The sequence below is a fragment of the Podarcis tiliguerta genome (assembly GCF_965153285.1).
Source record: "Podarcis tiliguerta genome assembly, chromosome: 4".
NCBI classification, from domain to species: domain Eukaryota; kingdom Metazoa; phylum Chordata; class Lepidosauria; order Squamata; family Lacertidae; genus Podarcis; species Podarcis tiliguerta.
The window spans coordinates 45,172,961-45,197,783 of NC_139537.1; the positions used below are offsets into that span (position 1 = coordinate 45,172,961).

The window sequence follows — 24,823 nt, forward strand, 5'->3', positions numbered from 1 at the left end:
CACTGTTTTGCCTCATATACAATTTGAGTGACACATTCAAACTTTTCATTTATTTTTAAAGTACAAATTTCATAGTTTGCTGTAGATAGCAATGTTCTCCAAGCCTGTATCACGTGTTGGGCATCTGTGTGAAGTGGGGCATGCCAGTCTTCTAGTTTGCAAAGAATCTCATTGTCCTGGTCTGACCAGGCCTGTTTACGTAAAATTTGCTTAAGCAAGGGAGCTTAAGCTGGCAAAAAATTGAACCAGGAAGAGAAGTGGAGTGGATTTTTTATATTCCCTACATTTTTAATATCTTTGTTTTGGTTCCTATTCTGTACTTGTACCTTACCAAAGACAACTGTGGCTGTCTTTTGTCTGTCAGTCAGCCCAATTGCATCAGCGTCATATTCAAGTGCTGGTATGATTTAAACATGGATGCAAAACTAAGCTTAATATACTTAAAGAATTAAACTTCTGTGGCGGTCTGGGTTTAGATACATGTGAGCTCTTAGCAAAATCTAAGGTGGGAAAACAGGTTGTGAGTGTAAAGGGCCTGGAACAGTAAGTAATATTGGTTGTCAGGCAAGATTAGTGAAGGAAGCAGGAGCAAGAGTATGGAACCATATTCTTAAGAGTATTTTAAGTGCCAACCTTGAAAGAAGTCAAATAACACATCCCGCACAACAGGCAAGGTTTTGCTGGATGAGAAAGGATAGTGATTTAACAGGTCGTTTTCTTCAAAATACTGAGACAAAAACCACTTCTCCTTAATAGATGTTATGATCTCCTTATTCTGAATATTAAGGTGGAATGACACAAATATAAACAGATTTCACTTTTGATACTGAAATCTAAGAGCTTTGTATTTGTATTCTTATACTTAGTTTTAATGTTTGTTTTTACATTGATGTTTGAGTCATTTTTCTGAAAAAACAACAACAAATAAATATTATTAATAAAACAATAATAATATCCAGTTCAAAATCCAAATTTGTCCATCTCATAATGCTCAGGTGTAACAAAAATTGAACACTATTCTCTCTAGAAGTTATTCTGTGTCTCAGAATGTAAAATGACATTCTGCATGTGTCATGTGTGTACCCAAAGCCATCTGCCCTGACTAAGCATTTGTTGTGAATAATGTGACCAGATCATCTAACCAAGTAGACTTTTGTTTGGTGGTAAATTAATTCTTATTATTCTTTCTTGCAGAAATTTAACATTGTTAATGTTGCCCATCCAGATCTAGTTGAATTTCAAGTGCTATGTTGTGGATGTAGCTAAAACTAACAACAATTTCCTAAGGGTCAATATGATAATGGGTATATGCACAGCACTATCAATGCATGTGATGATAATTCAAGGCAGGAGAGAAATCTATGAACCTTTCAATCTCTCTCTCTCCCCCCCCCAAACCTTCTCTGATGTGTGAATCCATTTTGAATTGAGACAAGGGTAGTTCCTCCAGAACAAATTCTGAACCATCAGAACCTAACTTTCATAAACCTACAGTTGCTACAGACATATTAGCACTACTTAACAATTTGACAAGACTATAATGAGCAGGTGACTGGGATCATCTGTCACGACAGTTATGGGAATGAATAAAGGCAACGTCAGGTTTGGATCAGATTTGTCTTTCAGGATTTTTCTATCACCATTCTTTTGGATGCTTCAGCCATGTCACAGGTAGACTAGAATAACTGCCAGACGTAACCCAACAAGTCTTTATAGCTGAGTTAAATATTTGGGAGGAGAGCAACTTACCCATGAATCTGGGAGATCAACGTCCGTGAGAGAGGAAGTAAGACGGGGCTGGTGAGAGCAACAAGTACATTTTTCCCACTCCTCTATCCTTGTAATCAGGAAATCACAGGGGCACAGCTGGTTATCAGGAAAAGGTTTCCAATCACTCCAGAGTTGAAATTCAGTTTCTGAACGGATGGAAATATTTCCTAAGTTGCTTAGTTTGGAAGTATAAGATCTGCCCAAGGAAGTTGATAGAAGGCCTGTTCTCGTCTCAGCTTCATCCTTTCGCCTTGTATTCTCTCTCAATACTTTCTTGTCCTGGGATTTGGTTAATTTCATACATGATGTTGGAGCTTCATCCTCATCTTCGGAGACATATACATCTTGTGGCGGTGGATCTTTAAAAAGTTTAAAAATAAATAAATGAAACTGTGGTTTGAAACAGTGTTTTATCTTCCCACCCATCCCCAAAGACACATAGAAATATTGGGATGCAGGCAATTCTGTACCGAACTTGTGGAACTACTAACACACACTTGGTATAAAGTATAGGATATTTGTAAGAGTTGATCTAGGAAACCGACCCCACAATTATGACCTACGCACCTAAGATTTTATGCAGAGATGGCCACATTTGAATGCTCTATCCCCACATGGGTGAGTGAAGCCAGCAGAGGTGGGGATAGTGCGCCTGTTTCACATGATGAGCTGCATTAACTCTTGAGGTATTGTCTGAACCAGTTTGCAGACATTCTGTTGAAGCAAGGAAGTCTCTAACTTCCCACTGATCTCACAATTCATAGATTTTTTCAGCTTACTCAGGAGACACTATAGTCTCCCCAGGACATATTTAATTTAAATAAATGAGGGAATAATATTTTTCTGCATGATTTCCATACTTTGGTACTCATTTTCTGAACCTACATAGAAAACTGAAATAAGCGCAAGCATATATAGACTCAAAAGGTGTCCCTTTACTTACTGAGAGGTATCAAAACATGTTTGATGTCATCCAAACTGTGTATACTGGCTTTCTTAGTTTGCACTAATTTCTGCAACCGTTTTAAAGTTCCCACTGTTTCAGCTTTATTTTCATCAGATTCTGCAACCTAGAGTAGAAAAGAAACATATGGTCAAAACACATTGAAATTTTTGTTTCCCTCTCTCCCAAGAAGCAAAGAAATACAGTGTATTATTATTATTATTATTATTTTTTGCAAGCTCCAAAGTGACTCTGAGGTGTTCTCAAAGGTGCTACAAAAAATATTAATTAAATCAGCCAGCTGACTGATGCAATAGTGGCATGATTGCTTGAAGGACAACTTGAAAAATAGTCTCATGGAAAAGGTTGAATTTCCATGGGTCTTTGTTCTATGCACATTTTCCTGGCTTTCCAAACATCATAGTTTCTACTGCATCAGACTACTAGTTGACCTAATCAAATATTGTCTACACTAACTAGCAGCAGGCAGGAGTCTTTCTCATGTGTCTGAAGATCCCTCAATAATAGTGTTCCTGGATTGACTGCACTACCTCTTCTCAGGTTACAAGCAGTATGTGGCTTTGAAAGAAGACAGAAGTTACGGTGGAGATAGTCAGCCTTTGGCCTTCAAAAATTAATGGCAACCTCTCTCCCAAGAAGCAAAGAAATACAGTGTAATTTCTTTACAAGCTACAAAGTGACTCTGAAGTGTTCTCAAAGGTGCTACAAATAAATTAGATCAACCACAAGTATATACTGTAACGTGTGAGCTTCTTTCTTTGTGAAAGAAAAAGAAAGGAAAATATGTAAGGATGCACTAGCTGTGATTATGGAACTTGTAGTATTTCACTGTATATAAGAACATAAGAAGTGCTATGCCATGTGAGACTCATTCATTATTACTTCTTGACAGCTGCTAGACATAGCAGTGCAGAAGCAAGGTATGATGGCAATGCCTATTTCTCTACTTTTGAGTTCTTAGGATTTGGTGGCCAGAGGTGTATTGGTTCAGAACTGGCTATATTGATTTTTGCTACCAGTAGGCCTATCTTCCATAGAATAAGAAAAAGAATGGGTGGGAACGTCCTATTGGTTCTCTGTTTATGCCTGCAAATAGATCTCAAATCCAAACCAGACAAGCTGTTTTTGCAATAATTCAGATAGTAAAGGCTGTTATACAGAACCACTTGGCACATAGCCATTAGTGCTATACTAAACCATTTGTGGTGCAACAGCTTGACACTGGTGAGGTGAATTTTTCTTTTTTGTGGCTATGTTTGCATTAGTGGCTTAAAACACTGCAAGATCATTTCCTCTTGCAGCATTTTCAAGTAGCTTTTTCCACTGCTGTTCATAGCAGAGTAGAACTGGAAATATCTTCAACCAGTTATTTATTTGCATGCACCAAACTGCAGGTCAGCGATGCTTTCATTTGCACACGCGCAAAAGCAGCCTGAACTGTTCACACCACGACAGAACCATGAACTGTTCACACCGCAACGGAAAGCTGGTTTGAGAAAAAGCTAATCAAAGAGGAGTATTTTTCTAAAAGCTACAGGATGCAGATGGAGTGTGGCTAATGTCATGTGAACCTGGCTTTAAAAAACAGTGGTAGGAGCACACTGGAGCCACAGTAAGCAGTAATGTGAACACATCCTCTATTGTCATAAAACTCACTCCTTCAAAAGGTATGAAGGAAGTTTGTGCACCAAGTCTGTTACCAAGCTGTTTCTAGGTCCAACTCATATTGTTTGGTTTAACCTATAACATCCTGCACTGCTTGGGACCAGCAGTATCTAACGTATTGCCTTTTCTCATATACAGTGGTGCCTCGCAAGACGAAAAGAATCCGTTCCGTGAGTCTCTTCGTCTAGCGGTTTTTTCGTCTTGCGAAGCAAGCCCATTAGCGGATTAGCGCTATTAGCGGTTTAGCGGCTATTAGCGGCTATTAAAGGCTTAAGGGATTAGCGGATTAGCTGCTAAAAGGCTATTAGCAGCTTAGTGCCTTAGAAAAAGGGGGTCAGGAGCGAAAAAAACCCCCCAGGAATCGCAAGACATTATCCTCTTGCGAAGCAAGCCCATAGCAAATTCGTTTTGCAAAGCACCTCCAAAATGGAAAACCCTTTCGTCTAGCGGGTTTTCCGTCTTGCGAGGCATTCGTCTAGCGGGGCACCACTGTATACCCTTCCCTGAACCCTCAGGTAATCTACAGAGACCCTTCCATGAGTGTCTCCCAAACCTGAAGTTCAGAGGGAGGGCAAGAAAAGAGAGGGCCTTTTTCATGGTGGCCTCCTAGTTATTGAACATTCTCCCCAGAAAAGCTTGCCTAGCACATTCATTAATATTTTGCTGGCATCAAGGAAAGTCTTCTTTATTCTCCCTTGACTTTACCTTAATACTTAAAACATTGATCGTAACACTTTGGAGTCTGTTTCTATGGTGGTTAGGATGGATGTGGTTTTGCTTTGTTACGTTATTTCGGTGCTCTGGAACCAGGTTTAGGCTGCTGGGGTTTTTTTTGTTTTTTTAAGTATACATGTGATTGTATTTTATGAATTCTCTGTTTCTGTTTTTTTTTAAATGATTCAATAACTCAGGTTATAGGGCAACTAACGTGTTTCCATTTGGCAGCTACTTTGTGCTTATCAACCATTGGATTGTAGTCCCTTTAAGTACTAGTATTTCTGTTACACTCCTTCATGGATCATTGCCTTGCCGTAGCGAAGGGGCTTGAATAACTCAGAGAAGCTATGAGCTATGCCGTGCAGGGCCACCCAAGACGGACAGGTCATAGTGGAGAGTTTTGACCAAACATGATCCACCTGGTGTAGGAACAAGCAAACCACTCCAGTATCCCTGCCAAGAAAACTCCATGGACAAAGACAACAGGCATGTGCCTGGCGTGCTCTGGTCCATGGGGTCACGAAGAGTTGGACACGACTAAACAACAACAACAATATTTCTGTTACAAATGTGTGGAATACCATTACTAGGCTGGTAAAGGGTATTTTCACAGAGTACCTTACGCTAGGAATATGATATTTTACTAGAATAAATATGTAATACACTACATTTTTGAGTAAGCTAATGGAAGAGTTCTGAAACAAATGGTTCTTCAACCTAACCATAGATTTCAGAGTACACAAATCATATGAGGAACTGGCAGGTTTGTAGAATAGGGAAAATATAATGGAGAAGAGATTACAAAATAATAGGATCCTGAGATGCAATATAACATTACTGAATATGCTGAACCAAGCGTAACCCCCTGAAATATAAAAATGACTTTACATATCTGAGAACTTTTCATCAGAACTCTATTTGAAAGATAAAAAGCAGTCTATAGTTTTGCATTGGATTTAATTTTATTTGATGCCATCCTCAGCTGGTGCATGTTGACGCAACTCAAGTTATGTTTGAGTGTGTGGAATTGGAATAGAAAATCTAATTTCATTCACAGTCATCTTAACAAGAGATGCAGAAGTCTGCATCTGGGGGAAGTTGCATGTTCACTTGGTTGGGTCAGACATGCTTGAGATTATAATGCCATTCCATTCACAGAATGAGACTTCAAAATGCAGAAGGGGTCCTTTCCTGAGCAGCTGGAGTTCTGCCATTAATGGATGTTCCATCTGTTCATGCAGCAAATAGATTCAAGCCACTGTGCAGTACTTTGGTGGGTACAACTCCACCAAAAAGCAATGGGGATAATTATCACATGAAATGGCTTCTTAGCTGACAACACAGAAATCATCGCATTTTAGCCAGAAGCAAACCTACCCAAGTCAAGCGGATTGTTTAGCAGACAACGTGTCCAACTCTAATTATTAACTGAGAATAACCGAGGTCTGAACTTGTATTTTATTTGAGGGGTGGATGGTTGAGCGTCTCAAAGTAAAACGGGAATATAATCTACTCAAACAATTTTGCTAATGGATGAAGTGTAATCCTCTTTGTTTTAAAAGCAGTTACTGTGGAGAGGGGGAGAGTTTTATCTTAGCAAAAGTCATGTAAGCAGAACAATAAATGCAGTAGTTATATTTTACTGATGCAAACTGTGTGTTAATGAAAGCTTTGGAGTTTTCTTTTTTGCTTTGATTAAGGATAAGCACCAAATGTTCTGGGGCTTCATGACCACAGCAACTTATCAGAAACAGGATCTGAAACAGTTTCAGAGCATCACACTGCTGTGTGGGGGTAGGGGAAATATTGAATACTTGAACAGGAAGGAGGGAGGTTGCATATGAAAATGAATGAATAAAAATTAAATATATTTATATCTGGGACAAATAAACCTATTCCTGTCTTTCTTTTGAGTCACTCAAGCATGTGCTTATATGAATGGGGCACAATCATACAATATATGATCTATGCTAAACCCATACGGATATCATTTACTCATGGTCTGAGATTTGGAAGAGCTGCTGGTCAGTCTTGAGTCAGAAAGGCAGATAGTGTGATCTGGAATAAGGCCCCTTTCTATATTCCTAACCTGAATAGTGCCAGAAAGCACACAGTTATGGAGAATATACTTTAAGACTTCATTGTTTGCACTTCACCTTAGTGGAGAGAAGTACAGGGAAGCAAATGGGGCATACTGATCTTTCATGGCAGCCCCTGTACTGCCATAATAATAATAATATATTTATACCCCGTCTGTCTGACCTGGTTTCCCCAGCCACTCTGGGCAGCTCCCAACAGAATATTAAAATCATAATAAAACATTAAACATTAAAACGTCCCTAAACAAGGCTGCCTTCACATGTCTTCTAAAAGTCGGATAGTTGTTTATTTCCTTGACATCTTATGGAAGGGCGTTCCACAGTACAGGCACCACTACTGAGAAGGCCCTCTGCCTGATTTTCTGCCTGGTTCTTCATTCATCTAGAAGGGTGCAGGGCTGTGTTTTGGTCAAAATTGGGGAGTGTCAGGTATGGGGCTTCTAGGCTTAATTCAGCTCTCCATCTTTCTCTCCATAATCTAACACTGCATTATCTTAGTTGTCCTGACGCTACCAGTTAGCTACATTGATCAGCATTCGACCAGCACAAATTTTTACTAAACTTTTTTCTTATCAGAGTCCTTGTAGGTAAGGCGAAATGGAGGCAACCTAATCTCCTAAAATCTCCACAGGCACAAATACTATTGAGGCACACTCACCTTTGGCTGGCAAATCAGTGTGAGGGCACAAAGACATAGATCTAAAAGGGTTTGCTTCTATAATGTTGAAAAGCCGAAGAAGGCCTTTCAAAACACTGCAGCCAATGTATAATTCAGCCAAAACGAAAAAGGAATATAAATTGTGGAATCTCTCTTACTGTATCACTGGATGCACTTGGGACATTGTTCTGAGGTGGAATCCACTGTTCAAATGTCATTACCTTGGCCACAAAAGGGTAAACAAAATGTCAACAACAGGAATTGCAACAGCACCATGTAGATATATCATGAAAGCGATTGGGCTATGCAGAATGCATTTAAAATAAAAGGTATCAATAATACCAATAAGGTAGGTTTTTTTAAATCAGTTGATTGGCTGTGAGGCCCCCCACATAGTTCTCTGTTGTCAAGTAAGAACTGTCCAAGAAGAAGAAGCAAGCCAAAATTAATATTGGGACTCAAACTTCATTCATAAAATAATATAGATGCTACCCTTGGGGGGCATAGCTCTCCCAGGCTGACTTACAGCATCTTGAATTGCTTCTCAATGACATAATGGCCTAGTTCACATGTAACACTAATGGCCTAGTATAAATGAATAAATGTCCTGGTTTGCATTTAGAAAATTATGGCCACTTTTCTTCTCCCTCAGAGCTGCTTCTTCCACATCATCAGGAGCTAAGCCATGGTTTGGCTTAGCATTATATGCAAACCTAGGTTGTGGTTTGTCTCACCCCAAACCAACCACAAGTTGTAACACACTGGTTGAGAGAGATAATTGTGTAGCAACTTACTTGCCCATTGATAAGGGAACCCCCTTTGGTTCCTTTTAATTTGTTCACGGTTATCAATAACAACAGCATCATTAGGAACACCTATTTCTGCTGTGTCTTCTAGTTCTTCAGTGTTCAGCAACTGATGAATCATTAATTACCTTTATATTATTATGCACAAGCCCAAGGGTCAGGCTTCTTTAATTGCTCATACTAGTGGGTTAATTAATGTAGTCTTTTGAAGACAAGTGCCTGGAGACACAGTATATGTTTATAAAAATTGAGAAACATTCTGGACACATACACCAAACTGGAGCTGGCTAGATTGATCAAAGCACTTAGGATAGGTCTGTGCCAAATAAAATTTCACAATACTAATTTAATGGCAGCATAGTTATGTGTTTGCGTGTGCTACAAAGCATTAAACCCTTATGGGTCATATAAAAGAAAAAGAATAACCCATTGAATAAAAACAAATCAAGGGAGATATTCAAACTTTCATTCTTTACTTAGTTCACCAGATACACAAACCTAGTGTGATTGTGACACATTCATAGGAACCTGTCTTGAAGCAGTTTCCTGGCCGCATTTATTTAAAAGAGTGGAAAAATTAAAAAATTACTCTAAATACTCTTGCTTCCCACATGAGATTATTTTCTCCTTAAGTGAAGCAATTACAGGAGATACATATCTGGTCCAGGAGGTTGGCAAGAACATACAAGGCTGCCCTGTACGTTCATCTAGCTCAGTGTTGTCTACACTAATTGGCAATGGATTTCTAGAGAAGGTCCTCTCCTAGACCTACTTGGAAATGCCAGGGATTGAAACTTGTTCTTCTTTATCAGATGTTCTACCACTGACTTACAGCTCTTCCCCTAACCTGTTGGAGTGCTTGTGACCACCAGGAAGCTCATGATCTGACTAATGTGGATTGTGTGAATGAGCATCTATTATAAAAGCTTAGAAACATGGCCAGCATGATTTGCTCAACCACCACAGACCAAAAGAGAACCACCAACTTTAATGATTTGGCAGGCCCATTTGTTTGAGTACGCAATAAAAATTATGCATGACCCTCCAAGCAGGGTGCCAGGGTGGCTCAACGAGGATGTTGTGGGAAGGATTCCATTAGCAGTCCTTAGTCAGAGAGCAGGCTGATAAGAAAAAAAAAATCCAGCCAAGCCTACAGACACATGGGATCCATTTTGCAACCCAGTCTAGAAAGAACCTCAGGGGGGTATTTCTATTGCCCAAGTTCTGCTACAGTTTCACAGTTACCTGACATGTAGTTTCCTCTATTCTTGTTCCTTGTAGTAAATGAAACCTTTCTCCGATAAGAAAATCTTCATTCATTTCTGTCCGGAGGTGGGAATTAGAAAAGTACAAAGATTATTATCACGAAGAACCTAATTAAAGTTTTTGCAATACATTTTCATTGAAAATAGAACGAGTAACATATACAAATATAATAGAAACGTGGTAGGAAACGCAGAGATATTTTTTTACCACAGTAGGAAAATTGGAGTTGTTGTTTCTTTTTTAAAGCTTTCAATCTTATTTCCTGTGTTCTCTGGGCTTCTTCCCTTCCCTTATAACATCTTGTCAGCTTTAAAAATATTCATTGCCTCTTGGTATGCTGTAGACATTTAAAATAGCTGTGGTGATGGGGAAACTTGGAGTACACCAGACACCTAGGAGGTCAGAATATTTATGTTCTTTGACTATAGGATAAACACATATTGTCTTTCATTCACACACACACACACACACACAAACACACAGGAAGCACTTTGAAAATTTTCTCTAATCATAATAATGAGTTTTTACTGTTTGAAATCAAGATTTTCATTCAGCAAAGTTCTTGTGAAGGTTTTTGTTTTTGTTTTTACTTCCATGCTGCTTTCCATAGTGGGAACATCTTTACTGTCCCAGTCTTTCTAAAGATCACCACTATGATTCATCAGCTACTTAAGCTGGTATACATGGACTTAAACTCATTCATGCCTAATTTGTGGATCACTAAAGTAGCAGTCCCAAACATATTTCAATGGAAGTACTTGCGTGCATCTGAACAAACTTGGTTAGCATTAGACTTTTGATCTGTTTACTAGCTAGCTCTAGGCAAAGCCTACAAAATTGTGAGCCTTGAAGCAGAATTCCAACAGCCATCCATGTATTGTGATTTGCTACATCCTTAATAACCCACTTCCCAATTTTACAGTCCTAAGCAGAGGTAGGAAAAGATGAAGGCTTATCAATACGTAGTCAGGTGTTTGAATTGTGCTTAGGAATGAAATAGATGTCACTGTAGATGAAATAAACAAATAATAACTGTGCCTCTTTCATTGCATCTGGCTAAAACTGATCAGAAATTTATAGTAAAGGGGAAGTGTTACCTTACATTTTCGTCTCGAATTAATAAAGAACATTTCTATACTATTACTATGTATAGGTGTCATGGGATGGGTAATACCTCTTGTGGGAGACACATTGTGCTCCTTCTGGGGTACTTTGTCCACCTTTGTTCCCTACCCTGCACTCAGTTTTCACCTGTGGCTCCTAGAAACTGTCAGCATGTGACAGAGGCCACACCCCAGCAAACAGCTTTGATAACTAGGTGAGGGTAGCTGATGAGTCTTAAAACCTCAGTGAGTTAGGGACTTCTCCTGCATGTGAAGACAGGCTCCGGCAGATTGAGCAGACAAGACCATTAGTGTGTCCACTGGTCAAGAAGGCAGTTACTCCACCTGCCAGGTTGGGGCTCGTCAACCTTCCAAATCAAGGAAGACTCTGATCCTAAACCTCTGCTGCCTTACAGATATATTCATTCACGAGAAAGACTTTGGGAGGAAACCCAGAGGAAAAATCCATACCCGCTGCCTTGTGGGACCTATTGGGGAGAGGCTAAGGCTAAGGAGTAAACCCTACACAAATCCAGAGTGGAGTTCCTAAGAGGGATGGATGGCGTCTTGTATGCTTCTTCCACCAAACATATTGCTCATTTTTCTTTGGGCCACATCAGTAAGGATGAGAAGAGAGACTTGTTGTCTGGGCAGCCCAGGAACCCCATACAAATTGCCTACGTTTGTGCCCCAGATAGGTCACTTTGGTGCTGCTAACACAGCAAAAACATTGCAAGAGGCAGCAGTTATGAGTTACCAGCCTCTGCAGCCACAGCAGGCACTGTGATTCTCCAGAGGTTTGGCTGCACCCTGGAGATGCACTCCATTCTCTTGAGACAGATTGATGCCAACGATAATAAGAAAGTCTACTTTTGTCTTCATTTATTTTCTAAATTCTTTTATATGGCATGATCTTTTTTTTTAAAAAAAAAACCCAACTCCTTTAGTTTGTATTAGGTGAAGTTGGATGATGTATTTCAACCAAAATCTAATTAGAGATTTCACACCTCGATCCTAAACCTTTTCACTTGCAAACAGCTCATTAATGTAAATGGAATTTGCATGCACATGAGCATATAGATTACCACAATTGTTTTAGTAGTATATCAAATCAGTCTACTTTTCTGGAAAAGACTCTCCTCCCCAGAAGGGAGGGGAGTGGTTGTGGACGGGAGCCCCAACCCCGCCCATGCAGGGGCGGGAGCGCCTGCTTCTTCCGGCTCACCTGGCCGGTGCCTCACGCCCAGGAGGCGGCTCCCACCTGGAGCAGCCCGTAGAGGGGGAGGGCTTGACCTTAGTATATATGCTGGGGCCGGCCCCCTCCTCAGCCTCTTTCTACATCGCTGCTTCGAGAGTCACCCACCCTCCACTCCCTCTAGCTCAGGGCTCAAGTTTTCTTCTGGCCTTGCTATGGACCTTAGGTTGGTCGCCCGGTTGTCTGGGGGCCTGGTAGGAGTTTTTCCTGTTGGCATTAGGCCTATAGGTTTTTTCGCCTACCTCGTAGCAATCGTCACAACTTTTGTGGTATTGGTGGGTAGGTTAGGCAGTGGATTTGGGTGTTATGCTGTGTGGGAAGGCTAGGTGTGGCCATCGCCTAGGCCTTCGATTTGGGTATTCCGTTAAAGGAATCCGGCGGTCGTGTATTCTGTCCGATGCCTGCTTGGCTGGAGGCCATGGCACGACCCCGGTGACATCAGGGGTGAGCCTATAGTTGGATAGGCATCAACTGGCTCCGCCTACCCTACTGATGATTCAACCCCTCTGCTGTGGTCATCCAATGCCTAAGCCAATACCTTTGCATTGCAGTAACCAATAAAGTTGTGGCCTTTTCCATGCACATAAACCTTATACCACGCGTCCTTGTGTGTTTATTTCCACCTCACGGGGGTTGGGGGTCCTCGAACCACAAATGTAAGTTACGTTCCCTCAAAATGTTAACGTCAGCAACAGTTGGTATTATTATTCTTTTGGGAAATACGAAGGTGTTACCAAAATGTTACTTTAAATCTGCAGTATCATCATCCTGGGGAACAAAGCTTTGTGTATTCCCTTTGCAATAATAATAATAATAATAATAATAATAATAATAATAAGAAGAAGAAGAATAAATACATTTGTATCCCACTTTCCTTTCATCATGGAACTCAAAGCAGTAGAGATGGGTTTCTACTTGGTTTTTTATTTCAGCTTTAACCAGACCTACTTAGCTTCAGCACAGATCCGATTTTATTGTGCTATAAGTGCACAAAAGTCTGCAAGATCACTGCTAATCAGCACAGAAAACATTGAACTATACACGGTATCATATGCTTGTAAGCCAGGACCATGCGCAAAACCCTCCACTCTTGCTGCTGCAACATCTCCTTATGCCTTTACGTCTCTCCATGCGCCTTTTCCTGCTGTAAACTGTGCAGGAAATACTGCATAGCAAGACAAAGTCAATGTGCAGATCCTAAAATGAACCCAAGCAACCAGGCCATCTGGCAATGTAGGAACTCTCTGTAGGATTATTCAAAACTATGATGGGAGAAGTAAACTGTACTACAAACTGGGCCAAGACCCTCATGGTGTGCCCAGGGAAATGAAATGGTTAAAGAAAAGCTAAAAGATAAGATAGGCTCATGAATAGCCTATTTGAAATCTATGGCTTTAAGGTGCTTAAAGTTAAGCCTGTGGTTTAGTGCTTTGATTCATCAGGGTCTAGTTTCTGTGGGGTCAATCACTTAATCCTCACACCCAATTGCCTTTAGAAAGGAGGGACAAGTAAGGAGAAAGAAAGAAGGAAATAGAGAGGCAACTTACCCTGATTCAGTGAATTCTAAAAACAAACAGGCTTTTTGATAAGGCATAACATAAAAGTTGCCATGTTCTTGTGTCAACTCTCTTATCTAAACTGAGTAGGCCGGAATTCTGAAAGGACTGCATAGAGATAGCTGCTCCTCAAGCTATTATGTACTACCCTCAAGTGCCATGATAACTAGTATTTCATATTGGCTCCTTTATTCAAAGTGGAAAGGGAGCAGGAGCACCAGTGGTTAAGGTGGTAGATATGTAAAAAAATATTTATAGCTGTGCTTGGCCACAGCTTCCTGGCTCACTTCCCCTGTATGTCGGTACCTTTCCTTGGAAACTCCATTCACGTACTGGTGTGTCCATAGTGCTGTGTAAAATCAGACTGATAGGACCCACCGAAGTGTTGGCAAACCATAGTGAAAATATACTGTAAGCCTGCATACACACCATGCATTTGAAGAACCTTATGTCAACAATCGGCGTTTCCGTGTGCGGCTCTGGCTCACCAGAGCAGCGATGTCACGCTGGCCATGTGACCTGGAAGTGTCTCCGGACAGCGCTGGCCCTTGGCCTCTTTGAGTGAGATGGGCGCACAACCCTAGAGTCTGTCAAGACTGGCCCGTACGGGCAGGGGTACCTTTACCTTTACCTTATGTCAACATTAGTAAAGGAAAAGCATTTTATATGTGTTATAACACTGTGACATCAGAAGGTGCTGTTGAGTCCCGTCTTTTGCCAACGTGATTTCCCATAATAAAGTGTACAATGCGTTTTCCAGTAACACCTTTTTGATGTGCCTAGATCCAGCCCTAGTTTGTTAAGCGTGCGAGGAATTGTTGCTCTGTAGGAATAAATTACAGCTCCCAGGATTCCTTGGGGAAATAATGTGCTTTAATTTTTTGTGTGTGTATCCAGTCCGAGTCTAGTCTAAAATGCTGTACACAAGTCTTCTTCCCCATCCCCAACCCCACATGATTTTGTCTCTAGTAGGTAAAGGTAAAGGACCCCTGGATGGTAAAGTCCAGTCAAAGATGACTATGGGGTCATCTTTGATGACCCCATAGTCATCTTTGTGCTCATCTTGCTATGTGCTCATCTTGCTTTCAGGTCATCTTGTGCTCATCTTGTCATCTTGTGCTCATCTTGTCAAGATGATCTTCAGGTCATCTTGTGCTCATCTATGTGCTCATCTTGCTTTCAGGACTATGTGCTCATCTTGCTTTCAGGTCAAGGGAGCTGGTGTTTGTCCACAGACAGCTTTCTGGGTCATGTGGCCAGAATGACTAGACTACTTCTGGCACAAGAATTAAGCTGCACAGATATCAATGAGATTTACATCTAAACAAAAAATGTTTAGGCTAGAAAGACAGGAAGCAGTCCTATACCAAGTCAGACCATGGGTCCATGTAGCTCAGTACTGTCTATTCTGACTGGCAGTGCCTATCCAAGATTTCAGGCAGGAGTCTCTCCTGGCCCTACCTGAAAATGCCAAGGAAGGAACTTGGAACCTTCTGAATGCAAAGCACTTGCTCTGCTACTGAGACAGGATGGGGATTTATATTTCTTTCCCCCCTCCCCCAATGTGGGCTTCCTGTTAGAAGGCTTTGCTACTTCTTTTTTGTACAAAGCACCTAGCATACAGTTCATCGGAAATACATGTCAAATAGCAGGCATACTAATCTTCTGCCAGGATCAAAACAGCAACAAGCTGCTTGCATGAGGGTCTTCTGCTACATGTCAGCTACAGGAAGCATTTAATAGAAGCCATGCTGTTCCTTGCTTCAACTTTCCACTTTATTTAAAGTGCATATCTTTCCCTTGGGGAAGAGTCAGCCCTCCCCACCAGAGGCCTTGACAAATTATTTCACTGTTTTCCTCTGTGCCCTTTAAAATGTTTTGAGGAAAATGCAAAATCAGCTGAAATGCGTATTGCAATTACCTTCAGACTGACAGTGCCTTCCGAAGTACAAATCATTCTCTTGCTTCTTGGGAAGCTGCCCGAGTGTGCCATTCACATTTTTCCTATCTAGAAGCGAAGCAAAGAAAGCAGATTCCTGGATTCATATATTAGTGAAGCAGCCGAAAACTCTACATAATTAGCGTTGGGATGCAGATCAACCAATCCCAAAGGGCAATTTCCTTGAAAAAGCTTCTAAAAGTGGAAAAGATTTAGACCAATTGGCATCTATGCACAATATTTAGTTTGATCTGCAGATCCATATTACAGTGTCAGAGAGTCCTTACAGTACCACAAGAGCCAGTGATTATTCATTTGTTCAGTTGCCTGTTTCATTTATGAATTGCTTGTCATGAAGAATCTCAAAGCAATTTCACATTGCATATATAAAAACAATATAATAAAATGCATATATATCTATAAACAATTTAAATCCACTACATACCGGTATATAGAAACAATTTTAAATCCATTACAGATGCTGATGAGATAAAAATCTATGCTTGTTGAGAAAAGTTTTCAACAAATGCCGAAAAACAATAGAGAAGACACCTGTCTGATATGTAATGAGAGGTGCTAACACACAAAGTCCTTATTCCAACATTGTGTGAAATGGGGCCACTTATTTTATGGTTGTAAGTTGTTTTTAATTGCTTTTAATATTGTTTTATATGCTGGAGCCTGCCTTGGGACCTTAGGGTGAAGGGTGATTTAGAACAACAACAATAACAACAACAGTATCTGCAGGATGCCCTCTCCTGTAGAGCACAACAATCGCTTGGGTATATAAGGATGATGAAAAGGAGAAGTAGAGCTGTGAGTCCTCAGCATTCTGATGGCAACACACTTCATAATTCAGGATGACCTCACCATGGTTTTCTGTAGATGTTAAATAGCATGGAGGGTAGCTCAAACCATGTAGAGCCCCACACTGCTGGCTGCACAAATCTGCACAATTTATGAACAAAATCTGAACAATACCGCTCAAACACCAGATTCTAGACTCGGCCATCCAACTAGGGCCAGAAATACTGCAAAGCAATACTGCCCGCTCCCAACTTGGACAGCTACTCCAGAAGGATATTATTATTATTACAGTCATACCTCGAGATAAATATGCTTCAGTATAAGTATTTTCAGGTTGCGCTCTGCGGCGACCCGGAAGTAATGGAGCACATTACTTCCAGTTTCGCTGCTTGCGCATGCACAGATGGTCAAAATGAGGTCACGTGCTGGCGTGGAAGCGGCGAAATGCGACCCGCGCAGGCGCGCAGGTGCATCTTACATTCTGTTCAGGATGCGAACGGGGCTCCGGAATGGATCCCGTTGGCATCCCAAGGTACCACTGTATTATTATTATTATTATTATTATTATTATTATTATTATTATTTCTATACTGCCCTATACCTGAAGGTCTCAGGGCAGTTCACATAAAATATAAAATACATAAAATCAAAACAAAACCAACAACCCAATAAAAACCCCCCAGAGCTAGCATTTTTGAACAGGGTATAGGATCGAGTTAGGCAAAGGCCTGGTTGAAAAGGAGCATATTTGTGTGGCCCCTAAAGGTGTATAGTGAAGGCACCACATGGACATCCCTGGGGAGAGCATTCCACAGATGGGGAGCCACTGCAGAGAAGGCCCGTTCTCGTGTTGCCACCCTCCTGACCTCTCGCGAAGGAGGCACATATGGTCCTTGAGGTATTGTGATCCTGAGCCATTTAAGGCTTTATAGGTCAAAACTGAAAGATAATTGGACTGAAAGCTGCTGAAAGATCAATGAGAATCAACAAAGTCAAAAACCCACTGTCTCTCTTCTGACTCCGGGTGACTAAAGCCTGTAACAGAGCCTAAACTGGATCCAAATCTGGCCAGTAACTACCAGCTAAAGGATCCTGACCAGGAAGGGAGCTTTGAAATCAGTCAGTAGCTTATTTCGATTTCGGTTCAGTGACGGTTTATTTGGGAGTGATCCAACTAATGTTTATTTTAGACAATTTGGGAATACTCTAATACTCACATAGATGAACCGGTGGTTCTTAATCCCAACACAAAAAGCCTCAGAAAAGGTACACCCCAGCTTCATGCTATCTAGAAGTTAAGGAGATGGCTCCTGCAGTGCCCCGTAAGGGGATCCCCTCAGGTGGAGATCCCCTTTTGATCCTGCCCCTTCAGGGTCAGCACTGGTAAATAAAAACCCCAAACCCTGAAGTCAGGCAAGAAGACAAGCATGCTGAGGGTTTGGGCTCTGTTGCTGGTGATGTTGGAGGTGTCACTCTTGCATCAAAAAGTAAGCGTCTGAAGAGAAGCAGCTGCCACAAACCCTGAGGCCATAGCCTCTAAATTAACTCTGCAAAGCTGGCAAATATGTGTTGACTGCTGATGTGAGAAACTTGTGTTGGGTTGCAAGCTACTATTGACTTGCTATCTCTATTTGTCAACTTGCATGTGAAGCAATTGGTCTTAATATCCCTAGGAAAGTTCTATGAGTACAGATTTGCCATGATTTTGTTTTAAGGATGCCACACCGATTTATTCAAAGCAGACATCAGCAAATTTATGGTTTCAACATGTGAGAGTGTAGTATCATCTTTTTTAGGAATATGATTGCATCTCTTTCATGGTTCATATTGATTTCAAGACTGTATTGTATTGATTTCAAGAGTGTACTAAGAACCACATCTATGAAACATCTGTTGTGATTTCTTCTGAATGTTGATGCAATTCCTTTTAAGGCTTTTCGGTTTTTCTTTTTCATTTTAAATACACTTGGAAATTATTTTGATATGGCATGGCCATTTTATACTTGTGGGCTTTAAAGCAATAATATGGTGTCATGAAATATGAAGGTTTTGGCAATTAAAATCGATATTTTTACCTTTAGAAAGCATCCTTGCTTTAAATGTTCTCCATTCATTGTCATCTAGTGAGATAAAATATGAATGGATGCAAATCCTGCTGAACTGCAAAACTCACAGAGAGGTCGATAGGCTCTTTATGATGGATTGCCATGTTTTTATTTATTTCCATATTCAGCAAAAAAAAAAAAAGTATTTAAAATGTCTGAATAAATCAGTTCTACAACTTGGAATATATACGAAATGATTTTTATAAAGCTAGCTGCTGAAAACAGGATATGTTGACCATCAAACATGAAAAAATGATTAGACATTTTATGAAAATACATTTCATTTCTCAAGTTATGTTTGCGGTTTCAACTAGCAAAGGAAAATAGCCATTTTAACAATGGAAAACAAATTAGACACACATTCTATTAAATCTGAAATGCTCCCATAATTGTTTTTTTGTATGCATGTATGGTACTTTCCAGCAACCTCTGTCAGAGTGTTGGATTTGTCTGTTTCACTAGATGCATTCAACACATGTCCCCTTATTTGCGTGATAAAACAACAACACAAAAGCCTGAACAGAACACAATGTGAATTACTAACCAAATGGTTCATTTTCTGACATGGACTTCTGGATGGACCTAGAAAGAGATAAAAAGAATGTGGAGTCTGATCTTTTATTAATCGATTCAACGTAGTTATTCTAACGACTGAACCAGGGTTTTTGTCTGCTATCTTTAAATGATGCCTGTGCACTCTAACTACAGTGGAGCTTTGTGATAAAACAATCCTGCACCCTACAAAAACTCATGCCATAATAAATTTGCCATAGGACTCTAAGTCATTTATCATAAGTCTGACCCTGCTTTGGTTGAGAAAATTATTCTCAAACTGAGCCTAATTTTCTTCCCATCTATTATTCATTGCCAAGCATTTACCAAATAGTTAAGGGGAGCATGACTCATTCGGGGAGCACATAATTCACAAATAATTGGTTTACATTATTCATTATATGTAATGAGTGGATGATTGTCTGAGTCAACTGTTGTTCACACAGGTTCAAGAATCTGGATTGCTAAAAACAAAATGCTGTCCTAGGTAGGACAAGTGTGATCCCTCTCTGCCCCTCAAAATCCATCCAAAGCATTGTCTCCATCAGGACATGTTTGTTTTGGCAGTAGTTGGCCAGGGGTGCTCATGTGACCTGAATGATTCTACAGTAGGCACAGGTCTACCTGTTTCTCCATTTCTGTGCCTCCAAACTACTTGGGACAGCAGTCCTGGACCACAGAGTTGCTTCCCTCCAGTGCTGAAAATGTTCGAAAGCACGTCAAAGTGCTAGCAGATAAATAGGTACTGCTCTGGTGGGAAGGTAAACGGCCTTTCCGTGCGCTGCTCTGGTTCGCCAGAAGTGGCTTAGTCATGCTGGCCACATGACCCAGAAGCTGTCTGCGGACAAACGCCGGCTCCCTCAGCCAATAAAGCGAGATGAGCGCCATAACCCCAGAGTCGGTCACGACTGGACCTCACGGTCAGGGGTCCCTTTACCTTTAACTACTACTGCTGTCACATGGAACATGGCCAGCTCCCCCCCCCCCCCAACAGACCAGGGGAATGCAACAGTCTCTACAAATAATCAGATGCAATAGAGAACAGAAATATTTTACATACTTAATATAGTTATGCAGAAGAGAGGATTTGAGCACTATGAAAAACTGCTTCTCAAGCTGCTGCTTTGTGTCTGCTTTATTTTGTCCGCTCTTTTAAATTGCATTGTTTTAAGGTTTTTGTTTCTACTATAATTTTAGGTTACACAAGATGCTATCTTATACCAAGTTGGTACCTCACATGATATTATCTATATGCCAATAGTCAGTGGCTTGCCAAGATTTCAGACAAGGGTCTCTCCTGGCCCAACCCTAGGTATACCAGGAATGGCACCTAAGACCTTCTGTATGCAAGCAGGTACCTTGGCACTGAGCTACAGTTTGGAACTTGTTGATGAGTAGGGAGTATAAATCCCAAGAATAAATACTCAGCGATGAGAAAACTTCCTCTGCTGCATAACTATTATAGGTACAGAAGATTCCCTCTTACCAGCCCAGCAGAAAGCCTTGGACATTAGTCTATTGTTATTGGAGAAATGCACCTCAAATAGTATTTTTATCAACTGATCACCATTACATTCACAAGACAAGCTCTCTCTCTATCTTGAGCCTGAACTTGGACAATAAATTCATCTGTTGATAATAGTGATCCGGAAATTCAGATGGCTTAATAGCTGACATGTCTGCAGGGTTGGCCCTATCATGAGCTGATTTGGGTACCATGAAAGGCAGCAAATTGTTATTTATTATTATTATTAATATTAATATTTATTTTTGCTGCTGAAGAGTGAGAGAGGTACTTGGGGAAATTTCTGCCTCAGGTGCCAAGATAAACTTGGCTGGCCTTGGGTTTTTGTGTCTTGAAGAAGAGACGGTGCCATCTGATTGCCCACCTCAGATAGCAAAATGTTTGGGGCTGGCCCTGTATGTCTGTCACATAGACACAGATCTGCAGATAAGTCGTTGTATAAGATGGGATTGCAAAATGAGATGGCAATTGAAAGAGGAAACACCTACAAAGATCCTGTCAGAAGCTCGGAATCTGCCAGTCCAGCTCTTCTCTTAAATAAATACAAAAATAAATCAGTGTGCATACTAGTCATTAGCAGAAACAATCATAAGATTGGCTCATGCAAATCTTAGTCCAACCAAACTACTGTCATAGAAATGCCTGATAAAATATACCTTGGCTTGGTGGTTAATCCAAATCATTTTGAAAACTAATTTGTATTGGGATAAAGGGGGGAGGGGAAACTCAGAAGAAGATTATCAGGTCAATAGTACAAGCACACTCTGAAATAGGTTACCATATAAGTCTTATGGGGGGAAACCATACATATGGTTAACTCATGCTGAGCTTAATGATGACTAAATGTATCTGAGTTTTGATGTCTCCTCTTCAGTTATTGTAAAGAGAAAGTTTGGAAACAAAATGCTGAAAAAGATTTAGAGTGTTTTGCAAGCTTATATACATTTTCAAATGGCACTAGCACTGCCACATACACAGTACAAATACATAAACAATTAAAAGATTGAGGCTAGGTTAGTACACAAAACTAGAGACAGTGCACGGATGCTATTATAAATGTCCACTTACTGTCTTTTTTTCATCAATGTGTTTTCAATATCAGAAAATTCCTTTGGTGAAAAGAATAAAACTGGTTAGTTTCCAATTTAAAAAACAATTTTTTAAAAAATAGTTCTTATACTATGTCTTTAAAATTCATACTACCTCCCCAAAACTCAGTGAAGTGTGAGCATTCTAAGTGCAAAAGTTACAGACTATTGAGTACCATTTCTAGAAATATAATGGGATATTAGGGGAAGAAGAAATGGGAGATGGAATTGAGTTGTTGAGCTCCTAACATTCTAGGTCTTCTCAAAACTGTCAGAATTTTGCAGAAGGGATTCAAGTGCATACTGGAAATTTTGGTTTGTGCAGTTTAAGTGAATTAAAGTCATTTTAGGTCCATGAATTCATTTTTAAAAATGGAATTCTTGTGGTTCAGAAAGGCATGGGATGAGTGAATAACAGGAAGATGCATAGCTATGAGCAAGCAAATTTGAGTAAATCCAGAATGAATGCTCAGTGTTGTATAATCTCTCCCAAAACCATTCAGAATCAATGCTCAGTAAACACCAGGCACAGTCTAATCTACACATAAGTTTTGTGGAAACAAATAGTCTGGAGGAGCCCTTATAGCAGGGGCAGACTTTGGCCCTTCAAATTTCAGCGGCGCTCTGTGCGAGGCTAACATTCGGCGTACACTCCCTTCTGCTCAATTGGCTATGTCATAGTTGTGATGTCCAGTGTGGCAGAACCAGCTGCACTGCCCTAAATCCCCTTTTGCTTATAGTAAGCTGGAAGGCAGCTTGGCTGAGATGGAACATTCCTGTTCAGTGATGGGTATACATTGCAGAATATTGTAGCAAGACCCATTTGCTGTACATGTATGACTTGTTCCTCATCACAAAGGCATTCTAGCAAAATTCTTCAGAGTTTGAAAGAGAGAGTCCTTGTTGATTTTGGAATAAAGTTATGCCGCCTTGAAATCATGAGGTGACAATGTTCAGATGGTGACTGACAGGATTCAAGATGAGAGTCCAGGCAGGCTCAGTTAATAAGCTTAGAGCTGCATATAAGGTGTAGACCTAATAACTCTCACGCTAGAAATAGCAGATAGGAGATTACACATTGCGCTTTGGCCTAAGCGGCATTTTTCCACAAGGCACATTGCTGAAACGTCACCGCTAATCTTGTTTTCCATTTCTAGAAACTATTTTATAAATAACCATATTGATTCTGCAGCTAGCAGAGTGACACAGCAGAGAGCTGTTATTTTTAGTTAACTACTGTACTAAACATTTCTCAAAACAAAAATGTAGAGATCCAACAGGATATTTATGTTCCTCATTAAAGCTGGTTGATAGTGAGCAATTTAACTGATTTAGTATTCTTTTCTTCCTTTTCCCCCCCAAAGAAGAATTTTAATTAGTGTTACATTAAAAAAAGGTAGTGCAGCATTTAAAAAATGTTCCCTCTTCATGGGCATGAAACATGTGATATCAATGAATGAGAGATGATGTCAGAGATTGTTTTGCTTACTATTGTGTGCATTGAGTGTGTGAGAGTTTAACTTTGTGGTGAATCCACTTGTTCTCTGTTATGGGAACAAAGGAAAAGTTCCAAATGTAATCCCTGGCAGAGGTGGGAAACACCTTGGAGAGTCACTGCCAGTCAGCAAGGATAGAGTGAACCACAGCCTGATAGATTCACACATTCAACCAGACATGGCAAGTGTCTTAGGGCATGTTACATACTAGAGCTTTAAAACATGATCGTTTGCATATTCTAACTGCACAAGCTTCTCTGACTTGTATAACATTCCTAATTCTGGGTGGGAGGGCTATATAAAAAGGTTTGCTGCTGCTTCTGCTGCTGGGACAAGGACATGACACCAAAGAGTTATCACTATGGATAATTCCTGAACAAGAGTACTCCATGCTGGTCCAACCTGTCATAATTGACATTTCAGCTTCATCAGCAGTGCAAGGTGCTAATATCAGAGAAAAGGGCAAAGGTGGATTTAGGGCAGTGCGAGCAGTGCAGTTGCACTGGGCCAAGGAGGGTGCCTTCTCAAAGCCAGTAAGTACTTGCCTGTCTTTGGGCAAGGAGGTGCAAGGGCTCGGACAGGGTCCTAGAGTCATCCTTCCTCCTTCTCAAAGCCAGGCAAGTGCTTATTGGGCTTTGGGAAGGAGGTAGGAGGGTTCTAGGACCCTGCCAGAGATTCACACCTCCTTTCCAAAGCCTGGCACAAGCCAGCGCCACAAGGGCTGGGGGGGGGGGGAGGGCATCAAATGGCCTTGCACAGGGCAGCATATTACCAAGGTCTGCCTTTGAGAGGTTGACTATTGATTGACTGATTATTTATTTAAGTATTTATATACAGCCCTTTCACAGAATATCAGGGCATTGCACAACTACATAAACACTTAAAAAGAAAACATTAAAAGCAGTACAAAACAATAATTAAAATGACTAGCTACTCAATATTAAAAAACATCATCCAACAGCCTAAAAGTCAAAAGTGAGAATGCCTGCCAAATCTCTGCTGGAAGAATGTTTCACAGAATCAGACTGGTGACAATAAACACCCAACTTCTAGAGGACAACTAATGGCAGACCTCCAGATGATCAGGCTGGGATATAAAGGCTCAGGTAGTCCTTAGGCATCCTCCATCCAAGTCATTCAGGGATTTGAATAGCAAAACAAGAACCTGGCCTGGGAGCAAATGGGAAGCCATTGTAGATGTTTTAGCAGAGGTGTAGCATGCTGCTGGCCATCTGCCTTCATCAGCAGTCTAGCCGTTGCCTTCTGCACCAGCTGGAGCTTCCAGCCAAGGACCATGGGCAACCCCACGTAAAGCACAGTGCAGTAATCCAGTCTTGAGATGGTCAACGCATGGAATACTGTGGTCAAGTTACCCAAATCTAGATACCGCCATAACTGGCATACCAGATGAAATTATTGAGGTAGAGTTGTGTTGAGAAACTACCAGTACTT

General features: G+C 40.6%; 1 protein-coding gene across 1 annotated transcript in view; it reads right to left on the reverse strand.

Annotated features, from left to right (window-relative positions):
- Positions 1–24,823, reverse strand: part of SAMSN1 (SAM domain, SH3 domain and nuclear localization signals 1) — a 74,880-nt gene that overhangs the window by 44,059 nt on the left and 5,998 nt on the right. Inside the window, exons 3-9 of the mRNA XM_083439278.1 lie at positions 21,856–21,896; positions 19,255–19,292; positions 15,781–15,867; positions 9,925–10,001; positions 8,032–8,094; positions 2,714–2,840; positions 1,750–2,129 (exon numbers count right to left, since the gene is read on the reverse strand). Of these exons, the coding sequence (XP_083295404.1) occupies positions 1,750–2,129; positions 2,714–2,840; positions 8,032–8,094; positions 9,925–10,001; positions 15,781–15,867; positions 19,255–19,292; positions 21,856–21,896 (813 nt within the window). The remainder of the gene's footprint in view (positions 1–1,749; positions 2,130–2,713; positions 2,841–8,031; positions 8,095–9,924; positions 10,002–15,780; positions 15,868–19,254; positions 19,293–21,855; positions 21,897–24,823) is intronic.